This window comes from Cheilinus undulatus, linkage group 6, assembly GCF_018320785.1.
Source record: "Cheilinus undulatus linkage group 6, ASM1832078v1, whole genome shotgun sequence".
In the NCBI taxonomy this organism is placed as follows: Eukaryota; Metazoa; Chordata; class Actinopteri; order Labriformes; family Labridae; genus Cheilinus; species Cheilinus undulatus.
Genome location: NC_054870.1, coordinates 8,791,317 through 8,815,297, shown reverse-complemented (window position 1 = coordinate 8,815,297; position 23,981 = coordinate 8,791,317). Strand labels below are relative to the sequence as shown.

The window sequence follows — 23,981 nt, the reverse complement described above, 5'->3', positions numbered from 1 at the left end:
GCTATTATCATATAGGATCTGGCATGTGAAGTAATGTTCCGTGTGCTTTCAGTCGATGAAGATTGGCCTTTAATACCTTCACCAAGGAGGTTATGTGACTGGCAGGGTTTCTTCATTAGTTAGTTAGTTTGTTTGTTTGTTAGCAACATAACTCAAAAAGTTATGGATAGATTTTGATTAAATTTTCAGGAAATGTCACAAATGGCAAAAAAGAAAGAACTGATTAGATTTTGGGAGTTATCCAGATCACCGTCTGGATCGTGGAATTTTTTATAGGATTCGTGGCGGAAGTCTGCGCTCTCTGAGTGCTTTTCTAGTTCTTATTTTTTTCAGTGTTGTTTGTTAATGGAGAGCTCCATCCAGCCGCAGGTTCACTTCACAGGCTTATAGAAACGTTGCAGAATACTTCAGCGCCTAAAATAACCATCAGGCACTGAAGAAGTTTACCAACATTTATCAAAAAAGATAAGTTTAAATGTTTGTGTGCTGCATATGGGATTATTCATAAACGTTATCATTTCCCACCACTGATCTACACACATAAAGAATGAAAGTATTTTAAAGTCACGTTCTCTTGGACCACATTGCAACAGTGACAGTAAGACTAGAGAAGACCATACCGCGGTGCTAGACCTGTGCCGGCTGTGCCGTACCATGGTGTGGGCGGGTATATGCGCTGGTATATATACACATTCATAATTAGTCAAATCAGCAGAACATCATTAACAGGGATTCTTTAATCACTTTTAAAGCATCTTCATAAACAGGCTGGGGTGCTGCTGGTGGAAATGGACATATAAGTTTAAGACATTTATTATAAAAGTGCAATCATTATGCAGCACCGCCTTAATGACAGTAATTAAAGCAATACCATGGCTGTTTTCGAATACCCCGGTATACAGAATTACTATATTACCGCCCATTTCTAATATCTTCATATTTTATCTACATGAAATAGAGGAGCACGAAAGAACCATCTGCTAAAGCCATTTTTATTTTAAAATCTACTCTTTTAATTTTAATTTTATGCTCCCTCACCCCTCCCCCTGTGCTTTCTGACGCAGCATTGATTCATGGCTGTAAATGAATCTGAAACATAAGATTTCGTTTTTAGGATTTCTAACTGACCTAAAGGAGTTGTGTCTTATTTTCTAAACCATCAATGTACAAAAATACACTGCCTGGCCAAAAAAAAAAGTCACCACCTGGATTTAACTAAGCAAATAGGTACGAGCCTCCTATTGGATAATTACTGCATGGGCGATTATCCTTCAGCTGGCAACAAGTTATTTAACCCCAGCTGATGCAATGAGTAACTTCTCATTTCTTAAACAATGGATTTTGTCTTCCCTAATGGCACGGGCATATCCCAAGATGACAATGCCAGGATTCATCGGGCTCAAATTGTGAAAGAGTGGTTCAGGGAGCATGAGACATCATTTTCACACATGGATTGGCCACCACAGAGTCCAGACCTTAACCCCACTGAGAATCTTTGGGATGTGCTGGAGAAGGCTTTGTGCAGTGGTCAGACTCTCCCATCATCAATATTAAAATTAATGCAACACTGGATGGAAATAAATCTTGTGACATTGCAGAAGATTATCGAAACAATGTCACAGCGAATGCGTGCTGTAATCAAAGCTAAAGGTGGTCCAATGAAATATTAGAGTGTGTGACCTTTTTTTGGTGGCGACTTTTTTTTTTTGGCCAGGCAGTGTACATTTATTTGCACAGTCTGCACAAAGTTCACTCTTTTTTTTTAAATGAGCTCAGAAGACAGCATCTTAAACCATCTGCTCAGGTTCAAACAGGGAAGAGAGATGAAATGCACCATGGTCAGCCGAGGAAGTAGCCTTTAATTTTAACATTTACCGCTGACACTGAGGTTTACCTGTCAGGATAACAGAGTCACAAGTGAAACTTTATAATATCAGCATCTTTTTACTGAGGGAGGTGGCGAGTCCACGGGGTCCGGACATTGATTGTTGTTTAAGAATTCTCAAAACAGTATAATCATTGATTTCCATGCATTTCTCTAGCCTATATTCATGCTGCTCCCAGCCTGCAGCTCCCTCTTCTCACCTTTATTGAAAAAGTGATGGTTAATAAGTTTGTTTTGTTTTCTGGTCCTTAACTTACAAATATGTCTCAAAAATTTCACAAAAAATCATGATAAAAATCAAGATAGGGATCTGGCCATACAAAAAATCAGATCATTTTTTGACATCGTCCATCCCTAATGTGAAGCATCAAAATAAACAGGGATGCACAGCATTATCAGTATGATATCGCTATCAGCGGGTATGAAAATTTCTGCTATTTACCATCAATATTTTGGCTATAAAAATCTGCCTTTATCAGCTGTAAATATTGGCAGTATGAACAAATAAGTAAATGAAGCCTTTTCCTTTTTTCCTCATCATTCAATCAATTTATACGTTTGTTCATCCTCAAAGGGACTGAAGTTTTGAAGGGGCCACTTTACCTCTGTTACATGGGATTTCTTTGAATGCTTGGGCCTCCACTTGCTGTCAGGTCTTGAACAATGTGTGTCTTTTTTTACTAGCCAAGAATCCATCACTGTGACTGTAGCTCTTTTGCCATCCATTGGCTGGTACAGCCTTGTTAATATGGTGGAGAGGATGAGTGTTACAGGGTGAAGCTTCTCCATGGGGTTTTAACATGTACTGCAGATATACTAGTAAATGTCCCGTTAAAAACTAGCAAAAAAATTCTCAAAACTCATTTGGTGACCCCAAAAAAGCTCCCAGGACCCACTGTTGGATCCCAACCCAGACGTTTGGAATGAGTAGCCTAATTGATTATATTTGTCAAACCATATGACAGGGAAGTCCGAACTATGGTCCTGGGCAAATGTGGCCCACAATCCACTTTTGATTGGCCCACAGCAAATTTGAACAATATAGTGAAATATGGCCCACATGAGAACAGGAAGCTTTTGCTTGAGAATATTGTACATCCTAGTTTCAGCTCAAGACGGTACTTCCACGTTAATTCTGTAAACAGACATTTTGACAAGAAGACTTTATTGATGTTTTTTAATGTGTGACTAAACTAAGATGACACTGTAAATGGTAAACATATTGGGAACCAAAGTAATAACAATATCTTGATTTATAATACCCTAATTGATTACTGCAGAAAATGGCATCACCAATAGCTCTCCAGGTGCATAGCCAGTGGTAGCCAGGGCCCCCTTAATTCTGAGTGGACCCCTCAAAGTCTTTGGGTTGATCAGCTATTTGCCTTATCAACCACTAACTAGCCATGTGAGGATTCACAATCATAAAGAATGTCTTAATCTATGTTCGATTGGTTTTACTATCTTTAATATTCTCAAGGTGTGGAATATAGAAGCGGTGCTACCATTCTTATATATTTTGGTAGTGTGGCCCTCAGTGGAAAAAGTTTGGACACCACTGCTATATATATTCTGGCCCTGGACAAGTATCCCATATAAAAACTAGTGATGGGTAAACTGGTGACTTTAAGCTGAGTGTGTCAGTGTATGTATTTATATCAACTAGACTTACAGAGGAGGATGGAATTATTAGCATCCCCCATAAAAAAGCATTTTCCAAGTGCTATTAAACAGAGCAAGAGACTTTATCACAGCCAAACATTAAAGTTTTATTTAAAGGGGACATATTTGACCCTTTTAAGACAAGTTTATATTGCTCTCAGAGGTCCCCAAAACATGCCTGTGAAGTTTGTTGCTGAAAAAACACTCCAGTATTGGATTTTTGCATGTCTAAAACCCCCTCTGTTTCAGCCCTTCTCAGAACGAGCTGTTTCTGTGTCTGTGGCTTTAAATGGTAATAAGCTGTCTGACTCTGCCCCTGACCATACCCCTCTTAGGAAATGGATGGGGCACTCCTGATGTTACAATGTTACAGACACTTCTATCCAAAATTAAGGACCTGACTTGGATTTGAACCATCAATCTCCCAGATAAAAGTCAGCAGAGTAACCCACTAAGCTAATGAGCATCTCAGCTGGCACCTGAGAAGAAGATCAGGAGAGGAGCTATCTTTCAAGCAGGGAGGGCCAACCAAACCTGGGGGCGGGTGCTTACTCCCCATGTGACATCATGAGGGTAAAATCTGAGATCAGCTTGTTTCAGCACACATTTTCTGAAAAGTGGAGATGGGGGGGTTGAGGGGATTGTGGACAGGCCAGGGGTACATATTTTTGTTTGAAAAGCCTGAAAAGTGATTTTTGCATAATATGTCCCCTTTAAGATGCACGCATTGTTTAACTTTACCATAATCAACAAAGTTATTTCACAAAAACAAAAACTAGCGTAGTCAAAATTAGTCTTGAGGCTAATAGTCAATTGTGCATCCTTTAAGCTGGATAACAACCTGCAGTCATTTGTTGTAGTTTTCAACAAGTCACAAAATTTATAACAATGAGTGGCTATTTGTCTTGTCAGCCATAAACAAGCCATTTGAGCCCATTCAGTGACAAAGTATATCTTAACCCACGTTTAATTGGTTTTACTAACTTTAATACACTGAAGTTGTGGAGCTTTACCAAAACCATTCTGATGTCAGTTTGGACTCCCCTATCTCGGGGTACCTAATGAACACATCCAAACATCAATCTGATGGAGATGGATTGTTGTAGACAACCTGCTTTTGCTTGAAGTGAGGAATCTTTTCTCTATTTAACAGCACATGGGAAATACCTCCAAATAATGGGGGGTGGGGGTAATAATTTCATCCTCATCTATATACACTGCCTGGCCAAAAAAAAAAGTCGCCACTAAAAAAAGGTCACACACTCTAATATTTCATTGGACCACCTTTAGCTTTGATTACAGCACACATTCGCTGTGGCATTGTTTCGATAATCTTCTGCAATGTCACAAGATTTATTTCCATCCAGTGTTGCATTAATTTTAATATTGATGATTGGAGAGTCTGACCACTGCGCAAAGCCTTCTCCAGCACATCCCAAAGATTCTCAATGGGGTTAAGGTCTGGACTCTGTGGTGGCCAATCCATGTGTGAAAATGATGTCTCATGCTCCCTGAACCACTCTTTCACAATTTGAGCCCGATGAATCCTGGCATTGTCATCTTGGGATATGCCCGTGCCATTAGGGAAGAAAAATCCATTGTTTAAGAAATGAGAAGTTACTCATTGCATCAGCTGGGGTTAAATAACTTGTTGCCAGCTGAAAGATAATCGCCCATGCAGTAATTATCCAATAGCAGGCTCGTACCTATTTGCTTAGTTAAATCCAGGTGGCGACTTTTTTTTTTGGCCAGGCAGTACAGATGTACATTTTGACATTACCATGAAAAACTATTCAAAGAAACATTCCTGAGGGCTTTTTCTGTTTTCAACAGCTGCTGTACCAATGACATCAATGAACACAGTCAGCATGAAGTCACCAGTTAGCACAGTTACTAATTAAACTGAAACAGCAGGACTTCTACTGTGTGTCCATGAATGGAGGAAAATGTTAGAGGAAGTACAGACGGTGTGTTCTGAACCCAAGCCATCAGTCTGAGCTGATCTGATGTTACTATTAACTATTATGTTAGGTTTGATCTTAGAATTAACATCATAGTAACCTCCTCAAGTTCCCCCATAATTGTAGTTTAGTTTAGTTTGGCAAGTGATTTTACAAGACAGCTTGTGACGAATCTCACCACGTCAAACATCAGCTATATCTCCACCCTAGTTTACATAGATTCCAGTCTCCATCTAAATTAAAGTTCTGAATGAAATCTAGAAATTAATCATGAATAATTTGAGGTTTGATGCTGAGATCTTTGTCTATTCTGTTTTCTCCAGGATGGCTCGTCTTGTGCTCACACTCAAACAAGTAACAGGCAAAGTGAATGAAAATGAGCTAAAGTAAGAGCATTTAAGATGTTTGATATATTTTAGAACCTAAAAAAAGTTCCATCACATTAATTTCAGTGTTCATTCTGTATTTTCTGCTTGGCTTCAGGATCCTCGAGGATGTATTTCTAAAACGATATAACTTCATTAAAGACATTGGTAAAATGATAAACTTTGAGGTGAGTGATGAAACGTATTTTTATCTTCTCCAGTTAAATACAATATTCAGAAAAGCTTGATAAAAACAATATTCATCATGTCATCCTGCAGTACTATGAGGAAGAACACCAGATTGTGATCGATGTGAGGAAGTCAGAGGGAGACACCGACGTGACTGCCTTGGCCTACTACATTGAAAGAGATGTAATACAATATACTTGTTTTATATTTCTGTTCCATTTAAAGCTGATCCCCATTAGTGCTAGCATCTTAAGCTAGGGACACGCGATACAACTTTAACAGTCTTTACAGATTTTGAGAAGTACACACTAATAGACTTGTTTCAGCATATTTTTGTATGACGACTGAAAGACTGGGGATCACACACTTAACAACTGCGCCTGATGAAGGATCACAGACTACATAATTTTCAAACCATCTAAAGCCAAATGAATGCATCAAACTCTGCTGTTGTCTTCTAAAGCTATTTCCTGTGTCCAGGGTGTGAATTGTTGAAAAACCGAGGACCTGCAAACTGGCCTGTAATCTACAGATGCATCTCAAAAAATTAGAATATCATGAAAAAGTTACAGATTTTTTGTCACTCTTTTCTGAAAGTGAAACCCATATATTACATAGACTTGTTACACATAGAGTAAAATGTTTCAAGCCTTTACTTCTTGAAATGTTGATGATTATGACTTACAGATAAGAAAACCCAACATTCAGTGTCTCAGAAAATTAGAATATTACATAAGCTCAATAAAAAAAGGATGTTTTAAACAGGAATGTCAGGCTTCTGAAAAGTATGTTCATTTCTATGCCTTGAATACTCGGTTGGGCCTCCTTTTGCATGAATTACTGCGTCAATGCAGAGTGGCATGGAGGCGATCATCCTGTGGCACTGCTTAGGTGTAACTCCTCCAGACTCTGGGACCTAGAAGAGTGGAGAGCCACAGAATCCACGTTGCTTGAAGTCCAGTGTGAAGTCTCCACAATCAGTGATGATTTGGGCTGCCATGGCATCTTCTGGTGTTGGTCCACTCTGTTTTCTGAAGTCCACAGTCAACGCAGCCATCTACCAGGACATTTTAGAGCACTTCATGCTTCCTTCTGCTGACAAGCTTTATGGAGATGCTGATTTCATTTTGCAGCAGGTTTTGGCACCTGCCCACACTGCCAAAGGTACCAAAAGCTGGTTCAGTGACCATGGTGTTACTGTGCTTGATTTGCCAGCAAACTTACCTGACCTTAACCCCATAGAGAATCTATGGGGTATTGTCAAGAGGAAGATGAGAGACACCAGACCCAACAATGCAGACGACCTGAAGGCTGCTATCAAAGCAACCTGGGCTTCCGTTACACCTGAGCAGTGCCACAGGCTGATTGCCTCCATGCCACGCTGCATTGATGCAGTAATTCATGCAAAAGGAGGCCCAACCGAGTATTGAAGGCATAGAAATGAACATACTTTTCAGAAGCCTGACATTCCTGTTTAAAACATCCTTTTTTTATTGAGCTTATGTAATATTCTAATTTTCTGAGACACTGAATGTTGGGTTTTCTTATCTGTAAGTCATAATCATCAACATTTCAAGAAGTAAAGGCTTGAAACATTTTACTCTATGTGTAACAAGTCTATGTAATATATGGGTTTCACTTTCAGAAAAGCGTGACAAAAAATCTGTAACTTTTTCATGATATTCTAATTTTTTGAGATGCACCTGTATAGCCTGGCATAAACATGAGGTTCGTGGGACTCCAGAGGCACCAGCAGCTTTAAATACCTGCTGCTTTGTAATGGCTTTTTAGCAGCTGCTCTCTTGATCTGATGAATTGTGAATGAAACCCGTCTGTGCTCTGAATCAGCCACAAAATTCTTCACAGTACGATGATCACACTTAAAGCCGGGTTTACACTGTGCAGTTTCAAGCCGACCGTATGACAGTCATGGCAGAATGTCATCTCATACTGTGTGTCTGAATCGCTTACGATGCATGACCATCACACGAGTTGTGTGCTCACACTGTACGATCTGATGGTTGTCCTGAGTTCACACTGTGCGAGCAAAGTCAGGACGGACTGACAGAAACCCCATGAGTTTCCTTTTTAAAAAGTCTCAGATGCTGAGGGTGGAGTGTTTCTCGTCACTTTCTCTCTCTCTCCCCTCTCTTTCGCTCTCTCTCTCCCTCTCCCACAACCTCTCTTGCTCCCACACACACACAAACAGCATTACCATCCGTGTCAGCTGCAGGTCTACAGGCAGGAATATTTCCTGCTCGATTATTTCCTTGATCAAAGCGAGGGTGCATCAGAAAGTCATTCTAGCTGTTGTCATGGTAATTTAGGAAGTTGTCTGAGAGTTTACAAAGAAAAACAATCCCCCAAAGTTTTTTCTGGTCGAATTTCTGTTCTTACTGTGAAGTGTCTGGAGTCGTATGACAAAATCTCAAACATGCCAGAAATCCTTTCAATCAGTCAGGAGCAGGGCGTGATTGGCCATCATACCCCCCTGTACACAACAAGACAAACGACGCCCGATCTGACTGAAAGTTGGCCCAACTTCAAAGTGAGTCGTGTGACTTAAAATTCATGGCTGAATTGGACACCCAGCTTAACTTTTATCAAATATCTAATGTTTTTATACTTTGTCCAAGGCATTGCACTATTTGACGCTTTTCAGCAGCAGAGAGATTCTTGTTCTTTCCCATATTGCTGAAACCTGTGGCCTGTTTTTCGGGGAATGTCCTTCTGAAGTAGTTTACCTTTAATTGGGCTCTCCTGGCAAAGTAATTATCACAGGTGCCTGAGATTGCTTTCAGTGATCCAAAGAGCCCTGAGACACAATACCATCCATGAGTTTAACTGAAAAACAAAACACTGAATGTTTATGACACTAAAATCCACAGTGTAGTTGTCCTGTGTACAGATTCTCCCACCTGAGCTGTGGATCTCTGCAGCTCCTCCAGAGTTACCATGGGGCTCTTTGTTGCTTCTCTGATCAATGCTCTCCTTGTCCGGCCTGTAAGTTTAGGTGGACGGCCATTTCTTGTTAGGTTTGTGGTTGTGCCATGGTCTTTCCAGTTTCGGATGATGGATTGAATGGTGCTCTGAGAGATGTTCAAAGCGTAGGATATTTTTCCATAACCTAACCCTGCTTTATGCTTCTCCACAATTTTATCCCTGGCCTATCTGGTGTGTTCCTCGGTCTTCATGGTGCTTTTTTTTCACTGATGTTCTCTAAGATACGTCTGAGGCCTTTACAGAACAGCTGTATTTATACTGAGATTAGATTACGCACAGGTGGACTCTATTTGCTACTTAGGTGACTTCTGAAGGCAATTGGTTGCACTGGATTTTATTCATGGGCATCAGACTCCAGGGGCTGAATACTTTAGCACACTGCACTTTTCAGATTTTTATTTGTAAACAATTTTGAAAGTCATGTATACCTCACAATTATGCATTACTTTGTGTTGATCTATCACATGAAATCCCAATAAAATATATTTACATTTGTGGTTGTGATGTGAAGATGTGCAAAAGTTCATATACTTTTGCAAGCCACTGTTTTAGCTTTATCATTGAGGGAAGAATTTCCTTAACACTAGAATGGAAAACCTTTTAACTGCTTTATTTATCTAATGCATGTTGGTCTTTGGTTGACCTAATTTATTCCACTCCTTATCCTCATGTAGGTTACAGGGCTGCCCCTGTTCAAGGGCCGGGGGAAGTCTGAGCTGATAGTTGGCATCAGGAAGCTGGAGGTGGAGAACATCAATACCTATTATGTAGATGAGAAGCCCCCAACCTTCCCAACAACGATCCCTGTAGGAGGAATCATAGGAATCGTGCTGTTGGTGGTTGTAATCCTATGTTGTTGCCTGGCATATTATGTGAGTATTTCTACAATAATGTTTTCTGTGGTTGCATCTACCAGGATGGTCTCATTATTCTTTTCCTTTTGTGTGTTTTAGCGCTGTGTGAGGAAGCGTCAAGGGCAAAGAACTGGACACGATACTTGACAACTAAGTGCTTGGGGAGCAAACCCCTCCAATTGTACCCTCTTTCCAAAACATGTACATTTCTCTTAAGTTACAATATGGTCCTTAAAGACCTCCACAACTCAAACGGCCTACTTCATCAAACCCTGGCTCTGTACATATAGCTCCAATTCCAAAAAAGGTTGGTCTGCTGTGTAAACTGTGAATAGAAACAGAATGCAATGATTTGCATTTCTCATAAACCCATATGTTATTCACAAAACAACAGATCAGATGTTGAAACTGAAACAATTGCCTATTTCATGAAAATCTGGCTGATTTTGGATTTGTTGGCAGAAACAGGTAGCATCTCCTCTTCTTTTGACAACAGTCTGTAAAAGTCACGCTTTTTCTTTCTTTTTTTTTTTTTTTTTTTTTTTGGTCAAAAAAGCACAAACACATCAAAAAGGCTCAACAGTTGGCTTGGCTTCTTAAGCACCTCATTTCTCTTTTTTTGGCATTCTGTATCAATAAAGTAGCTGCACAAAATGCCCATTTTATTTTTGGCTGTCAGATAAGAGTGGCTGCTCAATATTCAAGGCAAATACCAACATGTCTTTCATGGACAGTGGAGAAGTATCATGGATATTAATTATCCAACAGTCCAGCATTAACATTTGTGTCTCCTAGACCAAAACTAAAATAACTTTTTGTCAGGGTTTTAATGATCAGTTATCTATTTTAAGGTATTCTTGGCTTAGTCTTTATCTTGAATTAAAGGTAACAGTAACATAGTTTTCGTCAACAGAGTTAGCACTGATAATTGGGATTTGTTTTAAATGAAAAAAAAAAATGTAAATACAAGTTCATTTTCCAGATGAAACGATAAACCTTTTTGACCAGATCAGTGTCCCCTCTGTTAAGAAGACAATGGGCCTCATTTATCAACCATTCTTAAGAAGTTTGTTCTTCAGACTGGGCAATTCATCAAAGTTTTGATTAATTCACATTTGTGCTACTGCATTTTTAAATTGCAGAAGGTTACGATCTCTCTTTCACCTTAAATGTGTGTCAGAATACAAGTTTAATACATATATACTACGGTTAGAATGAAGACTTTTTTTTTGCTGAAAAATGCATGGATAAGGAATTTATGATAATAATAGGATAATAAATCCCAGTTGCAACACTGAAAAAATATATTACTTTCCCAAATTGTTAAGACCTACTTTAAACCAACATCATCAACAAACTTATCTTACCAGCGATTTGTTCATAACTAATAACAAAATCTGAAAACACTCCTTAGCAATTACGCACATGTAAGTGCTTATAAGACAGAATAAAATGATTGACCATCAACTCACTGTTTCTCAAATGTGCTAGATTATAAATGATAGGAGTTTCTTATTTTATATTTTACATTTCCAGTTGCATTTTATCCGTTTAATACTTTTATATAATTGAATCACTGAATGACTCAAATATGGTCATGAAGTAATTTAAACATGCAATGTTTGATTTTAGCTGCTAAATGTAAAGTTTTGATTATAAAGTGCATTCAGAAAGTATTCAGACTCCCTTTCCTTATTTTATATTTTATGTTACAATCTGATAATGAAGCACCCCATAATGACAAAGTGTAGACAGAATTTATTTTTTATTTTATTTTATTTTTTGCTTATTTGTTAAAATTAAACACTGAAATATCACATGGACATAAGTATTCAGACCCTTTGAAAAAACACTTGAAATCTAGCTCAGGTGCCTCCCATTTCTCTTGATCTTTTCTGAGATGTTTCTACGCCTTGACTGGAGTCCTCCTGTGGTTAATTAAATGGCTTGGACATGAAAAAGTCTGGCACAACCAGGACTCTTCCAAGAACTGCTCGCTTGGCCTAACAGAGAAAGGGGTAAAAAGACCTTAGCAAGCGAGATGACCACGAACCCGATGGCTACTCCGACTGAGCTCCACAGATCCTGTGTGGAGATGTGTGCTTGTGTGCTACTAGATATGCAAATCTACACTTTCATATGCTTCCTCCAAAGGTTCCTCCATGGCCACCATGTCTACTGTTAAATCAATTATCCACTAACATGCACTGAGCCTTGTTGTTGCCTTTTGGGTCAGAAAGACTGGATTTTTTTCTCAACATGAAAATACAATATACACATACTGTATATATATGGATGCACACCCAGAGTCATTTTAAACAACAAAAAAAAATGTCAAAATGACTTTTGTAATGACGTCTCTGCTGTCCTGTGTTTGCAGATATTCATTTCAAGAAAAGGGCCAAAAAAAAAACGCCCCCAAACTGGCATATTTTAACCATCTAATTCTTGGCTTCATTCACAAACAGGCTGATTAAATGGCTGATTAAATACATGTGTACTTTGGTTTGACCACGTTTTTGTTTCTTCTGTGTTTGTTACATGGTTTTAATAAAAAAAAAAAAAAAAAAAAAACATTTATAATACTCTGGATGTAATGTACTAAATAGTGTTTTAGTGCCATGTTTTAACCCTGTATAGGGCAAGAAACCGTATTTGGTCACTTCCCTCTGATGGAATATTAAGGATAAATTCAAGGCATAAATAATGAAATATATGTGATTTTACTCCATTTCACAACAGTATAACAGTTTTATTACCCTTTAATGACATAGATAAGTTTTTTGTTTTTATTATGTGCCCCATCACTGCTAAAATCAACTGAGGTATTCAATATTTGTGATTTATATAGCCCCCCTGTTGGAATGATGAGATAAATATGGTGGTTCCACCATTACTCACAGAGCCATGAGAAAAAGTATTTATCCCCTTTCTGATTCCTGATTTTTTTGCATATTTATCACACTTAAATGTTTCCGATCATTAAACCAATTTTAATATCTCACAAAGACGACCCAAGTAAATACAAATGCAGTTTCTAAAGGATGATTTTATTTATTAAGGGAAAAATCTAAACCTTTCTGGCCCTAAGTGAAAACATAATTGCCCCCTGAACCTAATAACTGGTTGTGCCACCCCAGGCAGCAATAACTGAAATCAAGTGGTTGCGATAACTGGTGATGAGTCTTTCACATCACTGTGGAGGAATTTTGGCCCACTCTTCTTTGCAGAATTGTTTTAATTCAGCCATTTTGGAGGGTTTTCAAGCATGAACTGCCCATTTAAAGCCACACCACAGCATCTCAATTGGATTGAAGTCTGGACTTTGACTTGGCCGCTCTAAAACCTTAATTTTGTCTTTTTTGAACCATTCAGAGGTGGACTTGCTGGTGTGTTTCAGGTCATTGTCCTGCTGCATAACCCAAGAGTGCCTGAGCTTGAGGGCATGAACTCATGACTGGATGTTGGCCTTCAGGATTTTCTGGTAGACAGCAGAATTCATTGTTCCATCAATCACAGTAAGTGGTCCAGGTCCTGAAGCAAAAAAGCAGCCCCAGACCATCAGACTGCCACCACCATGTTTGACTGTTGGCATGATGTTCTTTTTATCAAATGCTGTTATTTTTACTCCAGATGTAACGGGCCGCACACCTTCCAAAAAGTTCAGTTTTTGTCTTGTCAGTCCACAGAATATTTCTCCAAAAGTCTTGGGGATCATCAAGATGTTTTCTGGCAAATGTGAGATGAGCCTTTGTGTTCTTTTTTGTCAGCAGTGGTTTTGGCCTTGGAACTCTCCCATGATGCCATTTTTGCCCAGTGTCTTTCTTATGGTTGAGTCATGAACTCTGACCTTAAACACCCTGTAAAGTGAAATCCAAAATTTTTGTCTTAACACTCCAGATATGTTGGAATATGGTTGCAGTAAACGTGAAAACATTGAGAGATACATGTGACTGAATTCTAGTTTTATACCATTAGAACATTTTTCTCCTCTTTCCTGGCTTGGTTTGAGTTGGGCGGGGCCAATGTGTGGGCTCATGATGTCATGAGCCCACAGTGGAGAATGACCCCACCCCTCTAACGCTACAATATAAAATCACAGAGCAGTTCATCTCAGTACAGTCTGTTGTTAGCTGTTTAAAGCAGCTTAAATGCTGTTTTTTGTTCATTGTGAGGTAAATTTGCCAAATCTATCAGCCACAGTGGTCTATGGATCATTAAAATCATCATAACAGAAATTTGAGCCAGAACACAGACTTTTTCTCTTCTCTGGCACAGAGCCAGTCAGCTGCTTTCTGATCATAAGGTCAACATTCAGACAAATCCGAGAGGATTGAATTTCTCCTGAATGGGCGTGGCTTCAGCTCATTCAAAAGCCACGCCCACACCATCCTGGAGCAGACTTTACTGCCTCATTTTCATGATTTTGAAGCTTAATTTTCTAAACTTAGGGATGTTTTATTTGACTGAAATTTGAACTAGGGGTTCATAACAGTGATCTGTCATACAACAAACCTAAATACAGATTTGTTTTCACTTTACAGGGTCTTTAACTGAGGCCAGTGAGGCCTGCAGTTCTTTGGATGTGGTTCAAGGTTCTTTTGTGACCTGTGAAAAAGTATTTGCCCCCTTTCTGATTCCTGATTTTTTTTTTTTTCCCTATTTATCACACTTAAATGTTTTCGATCATCAAACCAATTTTATCTCACAAAGACAACCCAGGTAAATACAAAATGCAGTTTCTAACCGATGATTTTATTTATTAAAGGAAAAACAGACCAAACCTATCTGTCCTTGTGTGAAAAAATAATTGCCCCCCTTGTTAAATCATAAGTTAACTGTGATTCACCAGATTTCTTGGAAAGCAGCTGAGAGCTGTTTGGCTTGGCTCATTGACTGTCTCTCAGTCTCACACTCAGAGCTCATCTCTCTACTAATGAATTTCCTTCTCACATCCAAACTCTGCCCTGTTTACAGGAAATTTCTCCACAGCTGACCCCCTCCTGAACTTTCTCTTTCTCCCAATGATATCTTTTCACCCAACTTCCTGTTAAACGGGTCCACTGTAAATTCTCCAGAACTCCTGTCTGACCTCTTCATGTTTGTTATCACTCACTGTAACCCTCTTCTACACTCTGCCAAATCTGAACCTGGGGCTTCCTGCTTTGAGGCAAACAGTCTCTGTGCATGGCTACCTGTGTCCCTGCATGCTTGATTCTGAAGACATTTTTGTGCATTTACTGCAGCTGACCAGTAGGTGGTAGTATCCACCAGTATCCCCAGAATGCATTAAAGGTTAATGGTCAGTCTCCCTTTTCCCAGATGAAGAGCCTCAGAAATCCAGAGAAACTCTTGTCACTCTGTTTTGGACAGCAAATGGGAAAAAAATCCTACTGAGCTGTTATCCTGTTTTTAGTTTCTTGAAGAGTAAAAGGAGGGGGTAAAAAAAGAAAAAGGTAGGTAATTAAAAGACAAAAACAACAGAGGAGTATGTGGACCACAATAGAATCTAATGTGTTATTAAATAGCAGGAATGTTTGAGTAGCAAATTTAGTTCGGAGAAAAAATATAGATTTGTATTTGGGGTGCAGATGGCCCAGTTAGGTCACGCCCCATATGCACAGGCGGACCAAGGTTCAGGTCCCCACTATGGCACTTTCACCGTATGTCATTCCCCACCCTCTCATCCCCATTTTTGGCTCTATCAACTGTCCTATCTGTCAGGATGAACAAAAATCCAGATAGAAAACAAAAGGAGAAGGAAGACCCAAATGCAGACTCAAGAGAAAATCAAAGTTTAATAAAATCACAAGGAACACGAGGAAAGCTGTAGACATTCAATAAACTGACAAAGACAAAAAGAAACCTAAATACAAGGAGTGATTAGACACAGGAAGACAGGTGTGGCAAACGAGACACAGGTGAAACAGGTGAGGGCAATCAATGTGTAGGGAAACCAAGGCAGGAAGAAAACCAGGGGCCCGTTGCACAAAACTAGGATAAGGGATTAAGCCAGGATATCTTGGTTATCCTGGCTCAACTTACCCGTGATCCGGTTGCACAAAAGCGGGATAGTGGAAAGCGGGATATGTTATGACATAAGTTACCATGAAGATTTATTCTGTGGAGCTAGCCTGCTCCAGACCAGGCTAAATTCCAGGATCTACTTAATCTCATCCCTCATCTCAGTCAGCAGTCATCACAAATGGAAACCAATAGTTATTACACTGCCCATTACACAATGTTATCACATTCAATTAGACCCACTGCCATTATCTAAACATTTGTGATATTAAATTTCAATAATTTTAGATGAATGATTATTTCAGATGATTTTGCAATCATTCGATAATTTACAGTTTCCCATAGACTATTTAAGCCATATAAATATAAATACACATCAAAGAGTAACATGAAGTTCCTTTGTTAAAAAAGGATAAATCAAAGCAAGTAAACCATCAGCTCCTTTCAAAACTAAAGTCACACAGTGACTCTACAAGATAGAAAGCACAGAATCAAAGCATATTATAGAACATAAGAATAAACACATTTAAAGGTCTGTATATAATACACCCCACATGTCTACATACTGAAATAAATGCAGAACAAATTCATACACAACAAACAAACAATGCAGTAGCCTCCCTGCAAGCTTGTATACACACAGTATACAACACAATCAACATAGAGGCCAAATCAATTTAAATAGAATTAAAAAAACACAACTTCCTCTGCCAGTGCATGTCATATTTAACTGAAATTCATAGCATGCGTCTCTGCCACTGCAGGACATATTTAACTGAAATTTAAAGCATGCATGTTAACTAAAATAATTTAACACATATTGGTCCCTGACCAGCCGACCACTGTCGTCATCAGGGAAGATGGCAGGATTGTCCCAGTCCATGTGTGATGGCACTCTGGGGGCCTCCTTCCTCAGGCAGGCCACATTGTGGAGGACAGCACAGGCCACAGTGATGTCACATGCCCTCAAAGAGCTGACTCTTAAGTCTTGAAGACAGTGAAAGCGTGCCTTCAGGAGGCCAAAGGTCATTTCAGTCCTGGCCCTTGTCTTGGCATGGGCATGATTGTAGGCCTGCTGTGCTTCCTGGGGGTCTGTGAATGGTGTCAGGAGAAAAGGCTGGCAGGTATACCCCCCCGTCCCCCAGCAACACACCAGACAATTCACCTGTCAATACAAAATCTCATCACCACAACCTCATAATAGAGTGACTTTCTTGACACAGCCATGATGTAAAAAGTGGCTATTAAGAGAGGTTGTGTGGCTCACCTCATGATAGGCGCTGATAGATTCCAGAGGTCAGAAAGACTCGGGAGTCATGGACCGAGCCAGGCCACTTTGCCACAACATTTCTGATGAGACAGTCAGCATTGCAGACCATCTGAAATTATAAGATGAAGACTATTTAAACCAATCAATGCACATCACAAGCAATGCAAAGTGTTCATTAATTGATATTTGAAAAAGTCATGTTCACCTGAACATTAATGCAGTGAAAGGATTTCCTATTCACAAAATCTGCCTCATGGGCACCTGAGGGGGATTTTTTTGGCCCAGTCATGTTTAATCTACACACACACACAATCACACAAACACACCTGCATACGCTAAAGAAACAGCAGAGGAGCATGGAGCATGAGGAGCTAAGATAAGAATTTACAATCTGATGGAGTTACATTTACACAATCTGCAGTCAATTTCACTTACAATTTCAAATTATTCATAATCAGAGTACAACTACGTTTTCGGAGATGTTAATCAACAATTTGGATTGTAACTGTGATGGTTTCAGCCGAGCAGTAAGCGTGTATTTACGAACTACTTAAGCATTCAGGCGGTCTGCGATACTTTGCCATGCTTTCTCTTGTTGTTTTATAACTGTAGCGGTGTTGCCTTTCTTTTTTATTTGGTCCTTTACCTCCTTGTAAGCCTCCATGAGGATTTCTGCCTCAAGACATTTTTTCCTAAGAGTTAAAAACAAAAGGTCTGTTTCCTGCATGTGTTTTTAACCAATCATGACACAGCATATTAATATCAAACCCAGTGAACACGAGAGCCCCAGATATGTAGCCTACACGGGTAGCTGTAGTATGGGCAGTAGGAACTATTTTCACTGTTGTTGCCTAAAATTACAAACACTTCGAAGAACATACTAATGCAGCTATGTTATTTAGAGAAAAATGTACAGACAATTATCTGCAACTGATATCTGTTCATGCTAACAATGGTTGCTGATGGACGATGTTTCTGGGCCAATACAGATGTTAAACTGATGCATCTGTGCATCCCTGATAGTTCCATTAGGCCAGTCAGCTCCCTGGTCACAGGCTAGGGACACATGAAAAACAAACTATGTACATGAGAACTACTGCACTGCTAAACTTGTTTTCTGCACTCCACGCATTTCCATGTCCAAGGCAGGACTTGTGGAAGTGCTTCTGTCTGCAGTTTCCAGCTGTGCAGATGATGATATCTGTGTCTGCAGGTTGACCACAGTGGCATCCCAGTTCAGGTGGCTGTTCAGTGGCTGCGGTGTCGATGGGGTTGAGGTGTGGTGCTGTATACCATATTCCCAGCAGCTCAGGTAGCACTCTTCTCTTGATAAATTCTACCACTTTGCTGTAGGCATCATGGAAGAAGACAGGATCATATGGGATATGCTGGGTGAAAGCTTCCTGTGTCGTCCAAACCATGAAGTCACAAGAACTCACCTCTGTAACATGTATTTGTACCTGCACTTGATGCATGTACTGCAGACATAACTGAGAGATGTTAAGACTAAGACCTGAATGTATGACACATCATGAAGCACAAAATATGAACATGGAAAATCCCCCAGTGTTGAGAAACTTGAGCTGGGCATACTCTGCAAATTTCCTCTGATTCAGTCACAGATTTTGAGTTGCACCACTTACTTGGAAGTTGCACCGACTTTCAGCTTATTATTGATGTGCCCAGAATGGCTGTGCCCATTGTGTGTGTGGTGTGTGCGGTCTTAGGCATGCCATCACCTGCTACTGATTGGCTAGTTAGTCAGGGAGAGTAGTTAAGAGTTATTTGATTTAGTAGATTAGTTTTGATTATCCCTTTGTTAGAATCTCTATGTTTCTTACAAACTTATTTCCCCCTAAGGTAATTTTCATTATTGTTCTAATGTTCATGACATTCTTACAAAAAAAGTGAATTGTGACACATTGCATAAGAGGCTATACCCGATCTGATATCAGTACCGAATATGACAAACATTTCCTGCTGCAAAGATTCAACTGATATTTACTTTAATCATCTTCTTCTCTTCCTCTGATATAAACATTGCAAACATTTTAACCTTTTATCTTAGCATAAAATACTTACAAGTTTCCAGAGTATAGGGGGGCAACACTCTGAAATCACTGAAGTCTAATGCCACTAATACCTCACACAACCAAACACAAAAATTCAGAAGTGTCCCTTTAATCCTCAGGACACTCCACTACCCTCTTACAGGTCACATATTTGACCCTTTTAAGACAGGTTTATATTGCTCTCAGAGGTCCCCAAAACATGTCTGTGAAGTTTGTTGCTGAAAAAACACTCCAGTATAGGATTTTTGCATGTCAAAAAAACCCTGTTTCAGCCCTTCTCAGAACCAGCCAGTGTCTGTGGCTTTAAATGGTAATTAATTGTCTGACTCCGCCCCTGACCCCACCCCTCTCAGGAAATGGATGCAGCACTCCTGATGTTACAGACACTTTTATCCAGAGTTTGGGACTTGGCTGGGATTCAAACCATCAATCCCCCAGACTGTAGTCAGCAGGGTAACCCACTGAGCTATCCAGCATCTCAGCTGGTAGCTGAGAGGATCAGTAGAGGAGGGCAGAACTTTCCTCCAAGCAGGGGAGGGCCAACCAAACCTGAGAACAGCTTGTTTCAGCACACACTTTCTGAAAGGTGGAGAAAGAGAGGGAGAGAGAGAATGGATTTTGGAAATTAGCAGGCAGTTGACTCACATTTTTAGTCATAGTTTTAGTTGATAAAATCAACACAAGTAACCATAAAACCTCTGTTAATTTTTATCTCAGTATATGGCAGAAATTATTGACTTTATGATCCTGTCCCTCATCCCAACTGTCCTGTCCACAACTGTGTCTTAAAGGTCACATATTGTGTAAAATACACCTTTTCCTAAACCAATCCGTTCTCAGATTTTCCCATCATGATGTCATGTGGGGAGTTAGCACCTCCCCCAGGTTCAGTTGGCCCTCCCTGCTTGGAAGAAAGTTTTGCCCTCCTCTCCTGATCCCCCTCTCAGCTGCCAACTGAGAGGAGGATCAGGAGAGCCCCCTGGCCTGCCTTTCATCTGTGTCAGTGTTGTAAGCTTAAAAAAGGAAACGGCTGAGTGGTGACAATGTTCGTTAGTGGTGCTCTCGTCTCACAACTTGGCTTCTTTTGCTTAGGACACACACATTTCTTTGTGACATAATTCTCTATTTCTCGTTGCATATAGGGCCGGTAAAAACGGTCCCTTATCAGTGATGTGGTCCTGTCCACACCCTGATGACCCATCTCATCGTGAAGTTCCTTTAACAATGTGCTTTCATGCTTTTCTGGGAGCAACAGTTGTTTTCTGTTTGCAGTTTTTCTGTACAGCACTCCACTCTCATTAATCTCAAGCTTGTCCCACTCCCTCAGGAGGCAGATGATTTGCAAACTGAGTTGTTTGCAGAGCCTGCTGCACACTGGACTGAAACACCCATGGACCAAGACACACTTGTTTCTTCCTGACTTTTGACTGACTGGGCAGCTGCACTGATAACATCATGAGACATTTCTTCTGAACACTGTTTCATGACTGATTCTATGTCTAAACGCATTCTGGATAAGCTGTCTGCATCAGTGTTCTCCTTACCAGGGCGGTATTTGATCATGACATGGAAATCTGCAAGTTCTGCAACCCAACGGCACCCAGTTTCATTCAGTTTGGCTATGGACAATACATGGGTGAGGGGACTATTGTCACTGTACACGGTGAAGAATGTTGCATGGTAGAGATAATCATGAAATTTCTCTGTGATAGCCCATTTTAGAGCAAAGAACTCTAGTTTGCCTGAATGCAAAAGGTAATTTTTCTCTGCTGCAGTCAAAGTACGGGAGCCATAAGTGATCACACGAAGCTTTCCATTCTGCCTTTGGTACAATACAGCACCAAGTCCCTGGTTGGATGCATCAATGTGGAGAATAAAGGGTTGTGAAAACTCTGGAAAAGCAAGGACAGGTGGCTGAATCAGTCTATTAACTGCTCCAGAGTCGTCTGATGCACATCTTTCCACTCAATCAGTGTGCTGGATGGGATTCCTCTGTTGTTTCGTTTTGTTTGCCACTTTCTGTTGTTGTTTAGCAGGGTGTCAGTCTGTACAGGTGCTTTAAGCAAGTCATACAAAAGGCTGGCAATGCAGGAAAAGTCTCTGATATACTGCTGGTAATAACTTAACAGTCCTAAGATGGCTCTTAACTCACCTACAGTAGCTGGCTGTTTGTCTTTCAGGGCTCTTACTGCGGCAGTGTCAACCGGGTCCATCCTGCTCCCGTCTGCAGACACAATCCTGCCCCGATATCGTACCTCATCTTTAAACAGTTCACATTTTCTGGGTTTCAGTTTTATCCCGTGTTCCCTCAGACATTATAGCACCTTCCTCACATCATTCACATGATCTTCGAATGTTCTGCTAAACACAAGGACATCATTGAGGTAAGGCACACTTATTTCATCTCTGAAACCATGTTAGCACTCTTCCATGCAGCGTTGAAATGCTGCTGGCGCATTCATGAGTCCAAACGGAATTCTGATCCACTCATATAACCCCCAGGGCGTCACAAAAGTAGTTAGGTGCCGGCTGTTCTTGGCAACAAACCCTTGATGACATGCCTTACCCTGGTCTAGCAGTGAAAAGAGAGTGTTTCCTCCCAGACTGTCCATAATGTCCTGCACCCTCAGTATTGGATGATGGTCTGGGTGAGTTTTCCTGTTGAGCTCCCTGTAGTCAATACATAAGCGCAAGGTACCATCCTTTTTTCTTACACAGACAACAGAGGAAGAGTAGGATGAAGTGGACTTTTCAACCCATCCTTGTGCCATCAAGCAGACCCAGCCGCATGGGCAGGCATTGGGGGGGCTGTGCCCGCCCACGGAGTCAGCTGTGCCCACCCTGGGACTTGAAGCCGTCCATATTTTATTTTCGTTTTTTCCTTGGAGTAGCCATCTTCTATTATTCCTATCTCGATTTGTCGATACAATTCAAGCAATCCAACCAACGAACAAAGGCAACATGCTAGCCAATTACAAATAGAGGGTCCCTGAGTCATACGGTCATGGTGTTCACTGTCGCTAGTGCGCAGTGAACTGAACATGGATATCCAGAATTATTTCCAAAAAATACTTAAGTGCCGAGGACAAGTGACAACGCAGATGAGAGCGAGCAGGAAGAAGCACAAGGAGCAGCGCCAAGCAGCGTAACTCATCAACATGGAAGAAACGTGAGTGACGACGTCAACAATAAAACACCGCCGAGGTTCACGGTAACATTACAGCTGCAAGGAACAGCAACAGGCCATTGCAGCCTAGTGACCCTGGCACAGAAAAGCCCCAAAGACCACTCATGCAGAGCTTTGCTCCACGCCTTTCTCTGGGAAAAAAGCCTGTGCTGGCCTGTTGCTGTTCCTCGCAGCTGTAATGTTCGGTGTTGGTGGTATTGTTGCTGACGTCATCACTCACGTTTCTTCCGTGTGGATGAGTTATGCTGCTTGGCGCTGCTCCTTGTGCTCCCTAGCTGCTGTAGCTACCTCTCCTAGCATGAATGTTTACTCCAGTGTTCAGTTTGACATCAGTGCTCATGTTTCTAATAGAAGTGAAGCTGTATGGTGCTGCTCTCTGCATGCTGCAGCCCCTGTTGCTGTTCTTCTTGACATAAATGCTTGACTTTTGAGCTGAATAAACTGACACATAGTACTACACTACTGTTTTTTTTCTTTAGAATTTGAGATGAACTGCCCCTTTTTAGTGAGAAAAAAATGGTTTCTCAGCACTGTAGAAGTGGCCACAATGCCGCTGTTCAGCCTGAAGCAAATAAAATTTAGGTTGAAAAGGAATGCCCTCCCTCTAATTTGTTTCTGCAGCCGGGTCTGCTATTGAGTCCTGCAACTAGTCTTTCATTTCCTTGTATAAGGGTTTTGGAACAGACAGATAGGTTTTTGACACTGGCTCATTATCTTTCAATGAAATGTTCATTTCCAAATTTCTGACACTGCCTATGTCTTCATCAGTCTTGGAGAATGATCCTGACTCCTCTCCTAACATTTGGCTGATTATGTCTCTTTTGTTTTCATCAAGGTGAGTCAGGTCAACAGGAGGATCCCATTGCTCATCAATATGATCAATAAATTACAAAAAAAAAAAAAAAATCTGGATACGATCTGATAAATGATAAAAAAATACCCTGAAGTGGATTATCAGCTAGGTATCAAATAATACAACCAATATATATGTTTTATTGTTCACTCCCAAGACACCAGCAACTGGTCTCCTCACTAAGCAGATATTTACAGAAGGTTGTTAAAAGAAGAGGGGATGCTATTCAGTGGTAAACAAGGACCTGTCTCTACTTTTTTAGATGTGATGCTGCCATCAAATCAAAAACGAGCCAGTATTTTCATGAAACGGTGAAATGTCTCGGTTTCAACATCTGATATATTGTTGATGTTCTTTTGTGGATAAAATATTGGTTTATGAGAATTACATTTCATTACACTCTGTTTTATTAACATTTTACAAAGCGTACCAACTTTTTTGGAATTAGGTTAGTACAAATGTTTTCATTTTTTGTGGCTTCAATTGTGCTCCATGATTTTGTGATCAGTATTTTTAAATATCATTCTTACGACTTTCCTGTCATGAAGGACCCTTTTTCTTGGTCGCGAGCCTTCGTGCTCTCACCCCAAGCCTCTGACGTCATCAGCGTGCAAACAGAAGATCATATAAATCTGGCAGCTCTCCCTGACTAACCT

At 40.3% G+C, this 23,981-nt stretch overlaps 1 protein-coding gene across 1 annotated transcript; it reads left to right on the top strand.

Annotated features, from left to right (window-relative positions):
* Positions 1-5,837: 5,837 nt before the first annotated feature.
* Positions 5,838-10,066, top strand: LOC121511192 (tumor-associated calcium signal transducer 2-like). Its single transcript, XM_041789791.1, has 5 exons — positions 5,838-5,894; positions 5,992-6,061; positions 6,153-6,245; positions 9,740-9,907; positions 10,019-10,066. The coding sequence occupies exons 2-5, from the start codon at positions 6,047-6,049 to the stop codon at positions 10,064-10,066; spliced, it is 324 nt and encodes a 107-aa protein (XP_041645725.1). The 5' UTR covers positions 5,838-5,894; positions 5,992-6,046.
* The last annotated feature ends 13,915 nt before the right edge of the window (positions 10,067-23,981 follow it).

Coding starts and splice junctions, on each gene's coding strand:
- LOC121511192 (XM_041789791.1), top strand. Junction 6,246..9,739: donor CCTACTACATTGAAAGAGAT/GTAATACAATAT, acceptor ATCCTCATGTAG/GTTACAGGGCTGCCCCTGTT. Junction 9,908..10,018: donor GAATCGTGCTGTTGGTGGTT/GTAATCCTATGT, acceptor TGTGTGTTTTAG/CGCTGTGTGAGGAAGCGTCA.